The 13,933-nt window shown below is 39.2% G+C and overlaps 1 protein-coding gene across 2 annotated transcripts in view; it reads left to right on the top strand.

Annotated features, from left to right (window-relative positions):
• SGIP1 (SH3GL interacting endocytic adaptor 1) overlaps positions 1-13,933 on the top strand; it is a 119,481-nt gene that overhangs the window by 52,549 nt on the left and 52,999 nt on the right. For both annotated transcript variants that reach the window (XM_037740021.1, XM_037740020.1), the window contains 3 exons: positions 25-99; positions 9,497-9,624; positions 10,665-10,791. In XM_037740021.1, coding sequence (XP_037595949.1) covers positions 25-99; positions 9,497-9,624; positions 10,665-10,791 — 330 coding nt within the window. The remainder of the gene's footprint in view (positions 1-24; positions 100-9,496; positions 9,625-10,664; positions 10,792-13,933) is intronic.

Below are 13,933 nucleotides of genomic sequence, written 5' to 3'. Positions count from 1 at the left end.
ACTTGGTTTCTCATCTCTTTGCAGCACCTCCACCACTGCCTCCAAAAAATGTACCAGCTACCCCACCCCGAACAGGATCCCCCTTAACAATTGGACCAGGTAAGCTTTTGTTTTTTCAGTTCTGGGATGATGTGTCAAATAGATCAGTGACCCAGACAAACATGCCCTTGATGTGCTGAAAACTGTAGGCTACACTAAAACATTACAGTGTCACCATTTAGTTTTGCTTCCATTAGAATTTCTTATGCAGACTTGTTTTAAAGCATCACTGCCGGGTTTCACACACAAAAAAATTAGTAATAATTTCTCAATTAAATTTTTCCTTGGTATAATGTTGTTGAATGAGGGCCATTTTATAAAATGAAAGGAAAAAAATCTCAATATGAAAAGTCATTGTTTAATTAACCCCTCACTTCTTTGGATCTCATTTTAATGATTTACAAATTCATAGTCTTAAAGCACAATTGATATTTTTTCAAGACAATTTCCTAAGACTGAAACTATCTAGTCTATGAAGACATAAAATGGTTCCCAGGGTATGCAGCATACTTGTGGTGGGGAAATTCTTTTTCCAGTGGTCGTTCAAGTATTTATTACCCCATGGCAAAGAGCTATGTAAAGATTATGAAATATGGCAAGGAACTGCTACATGCCTGTGGACAGATAATTCTTAAGGCACACCTTTATCATCTATTAAAATCAATACTATGTATTCATACAATTTATAGCCTACTAAGTCTTACTGGACTAGCAAATCAAAAGTAGTAATAGCTGTTTTATGTGCCTGGGCCCTTAGAACGTGGCTTTTTATCACTTTCGGAATTCTACTGCAGCTTCATCCTTTGCTATTTATGCAGCCTGGTGAGTTTGATAGCTGCACGGTGGGCATTCATCAACAAAAGCAAAAGCAAGATGTAGTCATTTATGAAATTTATATTGACTCAAACCCAATAGAGAGTCATCCGGCGCTTCATAAGTAAAGATGTCTGCAGGTTCAAGACATTTTGGCCCCTTGTATTTCCACAAATTGTGTTAGATATAAATACACCTACTAGCACAAGATTATAAATATTGCAGACCATGCAAAATGCTTCCCCATTTATCTGCAGCCTTGGAACCTTGAAAGTTAATTCCTTTTAAGTCAGAAATATAGAAATACTAAGATAGTTCATCTAGTTCAAGAGTTATATAAAGGTAAAGTGACTTCTGCTCTTGCTTTTCAGTTATTTAGGTAACAATTTCTAATGTGAATAATCTCAGTTTTTAAAAAGTGCATTTCTTCATACAGAGCTGTAGAAGATAGTTTTCTATTTTTTCTCTTATTGCTATGAATTAAAAAGAATAGCTTATGCTGATGTTTTAGCAAAACAGAGACTTTTCGGTATCATGATATCCTATAACTAAATATCAGTTATGCCTATGATGTTTACAGGTTAGACTTAATGAGAAAAGAAATTATAAACATTTTTAAAATTATTTTCTTCCCTATTAAGCCGGTAGATATGTAACAGTTCTAATAAGTAGCAAATGCCTCCTCAATAATCTGTGTGTGTGTGTTGTGTATGGGGTGTGTATTTCTGTATTTGTATCTTTGTGGTGATAACTTCTTAATCTTTGTACAGTGTTTCTGGTGTTTTTAAGGTTAAGGATATACAGCTAAATATGATGTGATTTTTTTAAATTAATGAATGTTATAATCAGTTTCACCAAAGTCTTGATTTGGTATACTAGAGTAGATAATCTTTATAAAATATGAGGGCGTCTTTCACTTCTCAATTCTTTTTATATTGTGTGATGTGTATTTCAGTAGGCCAGATTTTTAGAAGGGACCTTGCTTTTGGACCTTGCTTTTTGGAGAAGTCCCAGAGCCTGTACTTCTCTGTGAATCTAACACTGCCTTGTCAAAATGTTCACACTGTGTTCACCTGTGGGCAGCCTTTGAGAGCAGTATCATGCACAGCACTTTAAATCATGGTAAAAGTAGCTAGCTGTGCTCAGCTTGCAAAAAAGAGTAAATAATAGCATAAAAATATGATGCTCACTTTATGGAGTGGGAGATCTCTCCCCCTACCTTCAGCTCCTAATCCAATAGAGATATTTTTACATCATCAAGTATGCCCACTGAGGCACCTCACACAGCAATGTATCTTCCAATCTTTGCCTCCCTCCCTCACTCCCCACACAAATAATAAGTCAATTAAAGTTTAAAATCAACTACTTTAACCACAGGAAATGACCAGTCAGCCACAGAGGTCAAAATTGAAAAGCTACCATCCATCAATGACTTGGACAGCATTTTTGGCCCAGTTTTGTCCCCCAAGTCTGTTGCTGTTAATGCTGAAGAAAAGTGGGTCCATTTTTCTGATACATCCCCGGACCATGTGACTCCGGAGTTGACTCCAAAGGAAAAAATGGTGTCCCCACCAGCTACACCAGACAACCCAGCTGAATCCCCAGCTCCAGGCCCTCCTGGCCACTCAGGTCCCACGGGCCCCCCAGGGCCTCCGGGGCCTCCTCGCCATGTACCATCGCCGCTCAATTTAGAAGAAGTCCAGAAGAAAGTCGCTGAACAGACCTTCATCAAAGATGATTACTTAGAAACAATCTCATCTCCTAAAGATTTTGGGTTGGGACAGAGAGCAACTCCACCTCCCCCACCGCCACCCACCTACAGGACTGTGGTTTCGTCCCCCGGACCTGGCTCAGGCCCTGGTACAGGGACCACCAGTGGTATGTCTTACGCTTAAGTGTGCTTCGTGTGACGGGGAATGGCCATGGCTGCTGCAGTGTGGGCAACACCCTCCTCCTGCCTGGCAGCTGGCTTCAGAGCTTCAGCCCTCACGCCTCTGGTCTGGGTGCCCTGTGGCCCCACAGCATGTCCTAGTTCATCAGATGCTCGCAGTCATGGTCCAAGTCTGTGGATGTGTTCTGCCTTGCACTCCCAGCCCTTAGGTGTGCCCTGCTGTCCACCCCGCATTTAGGAGGTCTCGATTTCTAAAACAAAGCTGTCATGCCATTGTTTGGAATTCAGGAAAGTCCTAGGAAGACAGATTTCACAGAGAGTGGATTTCATGTTAAATGTCTGATTTCCTTGTTGGATGCCTCCACAAGGACACTAGGTTTTGTGGTTCAGTGTGTTGTGTGTATATGTAGGCAGGCAGGAGAGGGTGAATGGGCTTCTTTTATTTTTTTCTTTTTTTTTTTGGTTGTGGAAGAACTGTGTTAACCCCTCTGATTTCTTTAGAAGAAAAGATGTAAGGCTTAAAAAGGACATTTTAGGAAACGAAAAAAGAAAAAAAAAAGGATACACATACTGCAACACTAATCTAATCAAGCTATCACTGAAGACAGACTTGTTTTCTGTTCTCACTATTTGACACACTCATCAGGCTATGAGGTCAACTCTAAGTGTGGTGACAGGTGATGGAGTCTGCCGACTCTGACATTGAATTTTATTGTTTTTCCTTATTTGAAGCTTCATTTTGTGTTTTTTAATAATGAAAGCATGGATCACCTGCCATGCACACCAAAGCAATATCAAGATTTTCAAATGCATCTTCCCCTATATCATTTATTCCACTGTTGCCCAAATTTGTCTGACAACATCCCCGAGTGCTTTCCTTCCTGTGCATGTGAGTTCGGTTTAGGGACCTTCGGGGGGTGCCATGCATTTGTTTTGCATTTGATGTGAAAGAGGCAGTAAAGTACAAGGTGTTTAAATCTAGTAAGAGACAGAAATTCTACTATTTGGTCATCATCACTGTCTCTTTCAATGAGGTCTTTCAGAATTTGCTCTGTGCTTACAAATCCTTCTGTGCTTAAAGTGAGAGCATCCATGGTGGTCAAGAAGAGGGCTAGGTGTTCACCTGTACTGCACACAAAACCAATGTTTTTTATCATTAGGTGCGTATCCCACCAGGTCCTCATCCCCCCAAAAGGAAAACTATTCAAAATCAGCAAGTATTTTTACCATAAGACCTTTGGGAGTCTTTACTTTGCAAATAATAGAAACTATAGTTTCTTCTCCTGGGCACCATGCTGTTTGTTTGCTTTGTTTTGCTTTGTTGTTAGACAGAGAGTTGCTCTGATACCCAGGCTGGAATGCAGTGGTGCCATGCTGGCTTACTGTAACCTCTGGGCTACAGTCTTCTGGGTTCAAGTGATTCTCCTGCCTTATCCTCCCTAGCAGCTGGAATTACAAGTGCGTGCCACCACACCTGGCTAATTTTTTTGTATTTTCAGTAGAGACAGGGTTTCACCATATTGGCCAGGCTGGTCTCAAACTCCTAGCTTCAAGTGATCCACCTGCCTCATACTCCCAAAATGCTGGGATTACAGGCGTGAGCCACTGCGCCCAGCCCTATCTGCTTTTTGGCCTAAATGCTTTTTGTACATTATTTCATACAACAACAGCATGTGGTTGATACTGTTATTTTTCCCATTTTACAGATGGGAAAACTGAGGCTCAGAGATATCAAATAATTTGCCCAAATTTACAAGCTGGAGGCAATGGACTGGATTCATACTCAGCTCTGTCTGATCCGGAGCCTATGCTGTTAACTGGTGTGCTCTCCAGGCACTTTTGTAAGATTTAGTCATAAACATTCCAAACTTATTTGACTGCTGAGACCTGTCTGCACTGCCCAGTGTCATCAACAAGATCACCAAAAGTCTTCCTCAAAATGTACTCCTCTGTGTTCCTCTCCCTAATTCTAGAGGGTTACAGCATCCATCTTCATCCCTCTATTATTTTTTTTGGTCTTTTATGGGATACAAAGCTCCTTATCAATCTGTAAAGATAATAAAGAATCACTATGTAAAGCCTCCAACCACACACCCAGAAAGACATTAGTGGTCCATTGTAAAAGAGGGCTGTGTACTTCTGTTTTCTATGCAGCTCTCCTAATCCAGGCCCTCAGTCTTCTGAAAGGACATTTAAAGAATACCCACCTCCCTCCACAGGTAGGCCACAATGCTCTCCTCAAAAGAAACACCTTTAGCCAGGCGTAGGGAGGACAGGTGGCTTTGGTAATTCATCTGTGTTTCATCTAACACCTTTCATAAAGCTCTCAAAGATACTTGTTCAATTGAATTTATCACTGATCTAATTAGGAAGAAAGGAACTTTTGTTTTCCTTCTGGAAAATTTGAGAGTTTTGTGGTGATTTTTAATGTTTAGCTTCCATATCCTTATTTGAAATTATTTTAAAATGTTACCAGTAAAGACTTGATTCTTAATAATTGAGCTGGAAATAGCTTGACTTTACTAGTATTAAAAGATTGGATTTCTAAGTAGAAGATTGAACTGGGTCACTGAAGCCCATGAATAACTAAAGCTCAGCAGCATTATCTCCTTAATTAAGTCCCAGTTTATTTGCTGCTTAATCTTTCGTTGATAGAACATACACAAGCTGGCAGAAATATAAATTTGAGATTGATACAATAGGTTATGGCCTCATGTTTCAAAGATTAGCAATGGTTCACACTACTTGCTTTTTATAGCATTAGGCCTGATGAAACTAACTTTCTTGCACTTCTCAAAGCATATTTAATTATATACCACTATGCACTCATTTTTAAAATTGTATTCACAGCATGGTGACTGTCACTGACCAAGCATAGACAGTACTGACAACCTTGTGAACCAGAAGAGTTACCTGCTGTTGAAAAGCAGGTGGAAGTTAAGAATTTGCTCCCAGAACTTCAATTTCCTTATGGCAAAAAGTTATAAATACCTATTTTGGCCAGAACAGTACTTAACTAGAATGCAGACACTGGTTCTTGGCAAAGGGTATCTCTTCTCCCACGTGGGTTGCGTGCCAGAGGTTGAGGGGGAAAGAGTTTTGTTGGCTTGCACCGTGTTTGGGGGCCAGGGAAAGAAAGGAGTAAGTAAAGAATGTTCAGTGCAGCATTTTCCAACTTGGGAAACTAAAGATGTTATATGCAAACATTACAAGTCAATATACAAATGAGTCTGAGCTACCTGGGGTTAAATTAACCAAATATATTTCCTAACTACAAGTCTTTCAGAGCAGTGATGTCCAATACAGTAGTCCCTAGCCACGTGGGGTTATTTTAATTATACTCTTAGTTGCTCAACATTACTATAAAAACTTCATTCTTTACATACTGTAGCCACAATTCAAGTGCTCAGTGGCTATATGTGGCTAGCAAATCTACTAACAGTTCTAGAACGTTTTCACATGGCAGAAAGTTCTATTAGTAATGTTTCAGGGCTTTTAATATGTTAGTCATCAAAAAGAGAAACATAGCATATAATCATTTACATACATATTTAATAGTTTTTTTCAAAGAAATGGTATAATTATGTTCTAAGAAACACAATGTGGGAAAGGTTGTTTAGTTCTTCACATATCTCAAAGTGCGTATGTTTTAATTCACTTGATTCTCCCAGCAACAGCATGGTCTATTAACCTCATTTTGTGGATAAGGAAACAAGCTCAAAAAGGTAGCTTAGCTGTGGTCATAAAGCTAGTAAGTTGCAGAGCCAGGATCTGGCCCCCGGATCTGTTGGATTCCATGGGCTGCGCTTTGACCACTTCTCCCAGCTGCTTCCACTGCTCCAGCCCAACACACACATTTAAAAAAGGAGATGAAAGTTGCAGCTGTAGATATGCGGTCTTTGGAGGTTGCCAAGGAAATTGATTAAACCAGGTTGAGAACAACAAATGGATTGAGAGCATGTCAATGGTTGCCAACATTTTTAACTTACAAAACTCAATGTATTTTAGTTTTTTATTTTAAACCTTAAAGAGTGGGGCTGTCCAAATCATTTTCCAGCATTGTTCTGGAAATAAACACTCTTTAAGGGGGAAATGAAAATGCAATTGAAAATTGAAGAGTGAGGATAAAGATGCACAAGGATAGCCATCTACATTCTTAACATATGAAATGATTGCGTAATTTCACAAAAGTATGTGAAGCCTTAGTTCAGTTGTGAAATACTCCTCAGACCCTGAACATCCTCTGCTGAACCTCAGGGTTTGGCCAAACAGGGTTTTAACTGAAATACTCTTTTGCTTCTTAGACACTCTTTCTTAGTGTCTTTCTAGCTGCACAACAAATCAATTACTTCAATTCAGTACAGAAAAAGTGGTTTCAATGGGGCATCCATAAAGGAAAACAATTTTCAATTAACAACTAAATTTTTTAACTTTTTAGTTGTATTTGTATCAAAAAAACACAATCTTAATCATCATCGCCAGTATCTATTACTTTCTATTTGTGTAAAATTTTATATAGTCAACATTTTCATATGCATTTTCAATTTTATTTGTTACAAATACCTTGCAAGGTAGAAGCAGTGTCTCACTTTTTAAAACAAGGAAGCTGAGGTTTCAGGCCAGCAAGGCCAGAACTCAAATCACCTGGTTCTCCATCCAGTGTTTTTCAGTATTCCACACTGCCCTGATGATGGTTCCTTAGTACTTTCCCAGGCATCACTGAAAGGAGTTTTAATTTTTTTTTCTGGAACATGTAGGAAAAGAATAAACAGCTGGCATTTTTTTGAGATTGATTCAAAAGACTATTTCTTGGAAACAGACCTACAGATAGACGTCCTGGACCATTCCTATAGTATTGTTTTCATCAAGCTAAATACAACAACTCCTCCTCCATCATCATCAAAAAAAAAAAAATCCTAAGACTTCACTGTTTAAAAATTTATTTACGCTATGCTGTTACTTCTGTCTTCTGAAAACATCCTGGGTGTAAATCTACTAACACAATAATCAAAAGAAAACTTTGTAGTGGGGCCTGTGAAAACATACCATTTATTTTTAAGAGAAGATTAGCAAAAGACTAAAAACATCTATATTGAAAGGGAAATGTGCAAGCCAAGCAAAAGTAAGAACAGACTTTATGCAAAATGTGGGAGTCTACACCACAGTCCATCTCAAACTATAAGAGATTGCATTTAAGAGCATGGGCTTTGGAGGTACATACGCAGTTTAAGCTATCTGCCCTTGGACAAGTTACTGAATCTCTGATCTCCAGATTCCGCATAAATACCTAATAATACCTACCTCCAACATTTATCAAGGGGATAAGATAATATATATAAAGTGCTTAGCATAGACCCTGACCCAATGGAGAATAAAAAGTAAGAATATGGGTGGTAGTAGTAGAGGAAGGGGGAGATACAGAGAGAGTGGGAGAAATAATTGGTAGGATTTCACACTAATGTGATTACACACAGAATAAACAGCACAGAGAAATACACTCAGGATTTCAGATTATTTAAACAAGAGGAGCAAGGCTTAATCCCCCAGGGACTCTCCTAAACAGGGAAGATTTCTGAAATGATAGGTTTTGCTGCTCGACTTTAAAGCTCTTGAGAATCTGAAAATTTGGAGACTGAGATGCTAATCTAAAACTCTCCAGAGGTCCCAGTTTTGTGGTGTGTTGTTTGGGAGGCAGCAAAGGGGCGGCAGGTGTGGGGGACGATGTGTAGATATTTCCCCAGGGCAGGATTTCTGAGAATTTTCTTGGGATGATTTGATACCTCTGCTTCTAACAGAAGTGACAAAAACCTCAGGAGTAGTCGGAACTTTGCTAAGCAAGAACTGTTTGAACATTGATTTGACTTTTTTTTTTTAAGGTTTTCAGTCAAGTTTCCCTGTATATCTCAGACATACGACCGAAGTTAGGCAGATTCCTGAATCCAGAGACCCCACTGGTGTGCTGACTGATGTGCATGCCAGCCTCTGTGTGTCTTCTGTGTTTCATATGCTTGTCATTGACAGCCAGAAAAGTAAATCCAAGAGGCTCTTCCAAAAAATCATCATGGGCAAACTCTGCCTTGACAGATTCCTAAGCAGCCTCCTTCACAAAATAAGATCCTCTAAATTCAATGCATTTCTATTAAGATTCTAAATACAAAGTATTCATGCAACATCTAACTTATCTTCTTATATTTTGTCTTTTGCTTACCCTCCAGTGTTTGGGTACATTGATAAAGTTGGCTCTCACAATTTGACCACAATCAAAAGCATAATTCTCTTATCACGTTTAAAGAAGAAAAACCTAAAGTGGAAAAATCATTCATCTTCCTTCATGTTCTAATCTCCCATTATCATCTCGGACATAAACAAATTCCAAATACATGCAAAATGCAAGAGGATTTGTTACGTGTTTAGTGTGTATGCGATGATAATGAAGGGTACCTACCACGCAGCCAAGAGTCTTAAGACTTTACCTTTTGTCATAGAGCATAAAAGGATTTACCTTTCACTGGGTGTCACATGGCAACAAAAGGCAATGAGCTTCTGCCATCAACCATAGATGAACGGAGTAAATTTTTTTTCTTTATTAAGAAAAAAAAGAGAAAAAAAAAGTGCTACAGTGTTTAGTGTAGTAACTGCCAAGGCAAAAAAAAAAAAAAAAAATTTAAGTGTCTGGGACTGGCATTGTACTGTGATAACAGCGCTTTGGCCCACTGTGTTTCCAGCCGTTTTTAATACTAGCTTGTTTTTCAGGTGCATCATCCCCTGCTCGACCAGCCACTCCTTTGGTTCCTTGCAGCAGTACCACTCCACCTCCACCCCCTCCCCGGCCTCCATCCCGACCAAAGCTACCTCCAGGAAAGCCTGGAGTTGGAGATGTGGTATGTTCCCCTCTGCCCTGGCTTGCTCAGAAACGGTGAAAATGACAAACAGAAGCTCCAAATGCCTTCAGGTCTAAGCGTTTAGAGGACTTATACAAACAACCCCAACAGGTGGCATCTGAAAGATAGTCACTGTGGTATGAGTGTACATTTCAACCCTCCTCAAATTTCTACCATCTTCAAGCCAAGATCTAAAATGATAGGAATAAGATGCTTGGGCCCTCACCTCTGCTATAGTGGGTTAGATGCAAATGCCGATAATCACATTCAATTGCACTAAACCCTTTAGAAAGACAGGTGTTTCACAATATTTGTCTGCTGTTAGAAAACTCCAGGAGAGAGCGAATCCTGGCTTCTGATCCCAGAATACAGATGACTTACTGATAGTATGCACACTATGTGAATAGACAGCGAAGGAGCAGTGGCATGAGGAATTTGTTGCGAAAGTTTCTTGCATTGCGTTTTAAGGCTGAGGAGTGGAAAATATTCTGTGTTTAAGGCTGAGGAGTGGAAAATATTCTGTGTTTAAGGTTGAGGAGTGGAAAACATTCTGTGTGAACAATTAGGAGAGACTTGTGGCAGAGGTAGATTTCTTTGGCATTTGCACACAGGAGCCACAAACTGATGACATCCATAATATTTGGCTGGACTAGCACAGTGCAGTATTTTTGTATTTTGTTAGCTTTAGATGAGTATGAGCTCTCACCCTGTGTCACTTGCTGAGTCCCTGAGGGCATGTGAGTTCAGTCCTGAAACAGACCTGCTGATCATGTCACAGACGCCAGCTTCCCTAAGCTCAGGTTTAGCATGTTATAGTTTATAGTTTAGCATGTTATGGTTTACAGTTTCTCCAGAAAACTCCATAAACTCTCCACTCCACAAACTCTCGTATAGATATAATTAATTTCAGTGTAAAATGGTGTCATCTACTTTTTAAAAACGTAAGTTGTCATATCTGGGGCTGGGAGACATTAAAAATATAAAGCAAAAATACTGCAACCTGTGTATCTAACTTCTCATCTCTTTTCTTCTCCCTACAGTCCAGACCTTTTAGCCCTCCCATTCATTCTTCCAGCCCTCCTCCAATAGCACCCTTAGCGCGAGCTGAAAGCACTTCTTCAATATCGTCAACCAATTCCTTGAGCGCAGCCACTACTCCCACAGTTGGTAAAAATTCTCTCCTCTCTTTTAATCTGTTTGTAGTTTTGACTGGCTATTTTTTATGATCTGAAATCCCCAAGGCCCTGTGTTTCTGGTTGAAATTGTTTTGCTGTATGTTTTGCTACTATCACCTGTCTTCTTTTAAAACCACCTTCTCAGCAAAGGAGGCAAAGTGTTTTACCTACGCAAATAAACAAATACAAGAACATTAACACCTGTATTTTGCAGGAATTTTCTTATGGTGTTCTTTACAGAGCTATTCAAAAAAGTAAAGAAGAAATTGCCAAGGAAGGTCTTGTAATTTAGATATCATTTCTTAAAACAAAAAGTCTCCTTTGAGGGGAAATGTTATTTAAATTCCAACCATGTGCCACATCAGAAATCACAAAATTTAGAACTTGTATTTTCTTGAAGCTCTCATTTCTTCATCATTTTTGGTTGTCCTTATGTTGACAAATGGTATAAACACTGGCATTGTGAGACTTGAGCAAACTTTTCGACATTCTTTTCTAGTGCTTTCGGTGATGTGTGGTCGATTTTCCTAGAGAAATAAGTAGTTGGTGGCATTTTCAGTAAATGCTTTTGTGCCTCTTTCCTTATGCTGTGATGAAAGTGTTGAGAATGGCTGTTCAGCCAGATGGTTTTCCAAGGTATCAGTGCTTTATTTTGCCTGGAGCACCATCCCCCTTTCCAAAGCTGGTCTCTCTCTTTTCCACCTCCCAGCAGGAGACAGGTTCCTGCTGCCTCTCTCATTTTTGCATCATGTCTCCCACCTAGGGCTTTCCCGTTCCATTTTTCCCATGGAATCCCCACTCCCCATTGTCTTCCTTTATTATCAGAACTCCCCTCCGGCTCTTCCATAGTGTAAACCACCTGGCCCATCCCACATTGCTTGGGAGAATCATTAGCTAAAGCTAAATAAATTCCTTCTGCTACTCTTGGAAGAACAGACTGCACAGTTGCCTTCTCACTGCACAACCTGTGAGAAGTAGGTTGGTCAAAGCCTGAAGCTCTTCCAGAGAAAGAACTGCCTGTTTTCACAGAAATATAAGTTAAAGTGTGCCTCTTAAGGCCCCCAAAGAGAATTTCAACTATATCACATGCTTTATATCTTTAATCAGATCCTCCCAAAAGAACCTTTCAAGTTTGGTGAAAATATAGCCAGTTACCTAGTTTCATGTGAGTTAGTAACAGACAGATATTTGACATTATTTATGTAGCCAGGTTTGTTTCTGTCTGCAACATCAATTGGGGCAATTTGGGGCTTCCTACCTTCCAATGCCTGGTAACTCATTTCCCTTTTTTGTTTGTTTGTTTGTTTGTACTGTTCTGTAACTTTTTTTTTTAACTCTATCTCTTTAATAATCCTTGATTGCTACAGGCCATTCCCCACACTGCCACTCTTTTTCAAGATTAGTTGTTTCACCTACTTCATGTGATTTGCCTTGTTGGTCAGAGAAGAAAGTAAGAGTAAACTGTCACTCAGAAAGCTGACTCTCAAGTGACCTCAGATAAACCTGTAACATGTTCTTTCAATGCACTGTGGTTCATAGAGAAAATAGCACACACAAAGAACTGAACTTTGTACATGTTTTGTACAATGTGTTTCTATACTCTCTGCTGCAGAAATCTCAAATCCTGGCCAGAAACTTTGATTCTTAACACATCTAGTATGGGTTCTTTCAAGATGAACCAGAGTGGATTTTTTTAAAAAAAAATAGCCATGTAAAAGGATAGTCACGTTGCTTCATTATTGAGGAGCATACTGATTTTGTTTGGTTTCGTTACGTTTATTTGGTGTTCATCTTCCTGTTGAATTCCTCACCCTCCTGCTCTGTCTTTTCACCTGCTGTGGGTCACCTGACAGCCACTTTTTTCTGAAGTAAATATACTGTGGAGACTGACTGCCCCGAGGCTTCCTGTGCACTGAGCTTTCTCTCCGGAGAGGATGCGCTTTGGCTGTCCAGCACCAAAGGACCTAATCATGACTGATTTGGAATGTCAACTTAATGTAGTCAAATGGTGTGAGGGAGGTAGAGAATTTCAGCAGCAAATTCTCTGAAGTTGATAGCTCAACATTTCCCTCCCACCACATACTTTTTTTGACGTTTCCTATGGTACTTGAGCCAAAATTGGGACAAATTTAAAGTAATTCAAAAACTAAAGTTTTAAGAGCAAGTCTAAACCTTCCACACAGCAATTCATATAAGAAAATTGCCCCTAAATGACTTTGGATGTGAAATTTCCCATGGCAGCTGTGGTTACACAATAGCAAATCTGATGCTACACCTAAAAACAGGACTTTTGTGTGTTGTCACACTAGAATAAGGAAGAGCTCCCATACAGCTGCCTTTGACTGGTTTAAAGACACCCTCGACTGAAAAATGCACCATTATTTTGTATATGACTAAGAAAGGGGGGGGAAAACTGCCAGTTGAGCTAAGATAAAATGCTTTTTTATCACATTAATTATTTCAGACAGGTTAGAATGTGAAAAAGTGAACAGTTTAGAATCAATGGGCCAGGCTTTCTGGTGTGTGGTGGTAATCTGGTGGTAATCCCAGCTGAGATGGGAGGATTACTTGAGCCCAGGAGTTCAAGAACAGCCTGGGCAACACAACAAAATCCTCATCTCAGTCTTTAAAAATAATAAATAAATAAATAAATAAAAAGAATCAATGAAGAACAGTAAGTTCTTTTGCACCAGTAAAAGCTTACAGGACTGCTACTATATGATTTGGTGGGAAATCCTATTAATATTATAGGGATAGGGAAATTGCTTAAAGTTATTCTAAGAAACAAACTACTAGACCTTTCAAGATACAGAGATAACAATAGAGATAATGAGGAATATTATCATTAAATTGTAAATATGGAGTCAGGCTAACAGAATATTTTTCAAGGAACATTATTATTTGTGGAATATTTTTTTCTACCCTAATCCATTTCCTTCTCAGCATTTTTCTTTCTTACTGGTCTTTGTACAAATTTTATTCAATTTTCTATTAAAATTGTAATATTATGCATAAGACCTGTGGCACTGAGTACTTTTTTAAAATCACATAGAGTCAAAATCCCAATTACTTGCATTTGTTCGTTGCTGAGAAGAGAGACCTTGTAAAGAGCTAAATTGGTTAAACTCCAGACC

Source organism: Cebus imitator, unplaced genomic scaffold (genome assembly GCF_001604975.1).
Source record: "Cebus imitator isolate Cc_AM_T3 unplaced genomic scaffold, Cebus_imitator-1.0 Scaffold3, whole genome shotgun sequence".
Lineage (NCBI taxonomy): Eukaryota > Metazoa > Chordata > Mammalia > Primates > Cebidae > Cebus > Cebus imitator.
This window is presented reverse-complemented; position numbering and strand designations above follow the sequence as displayed.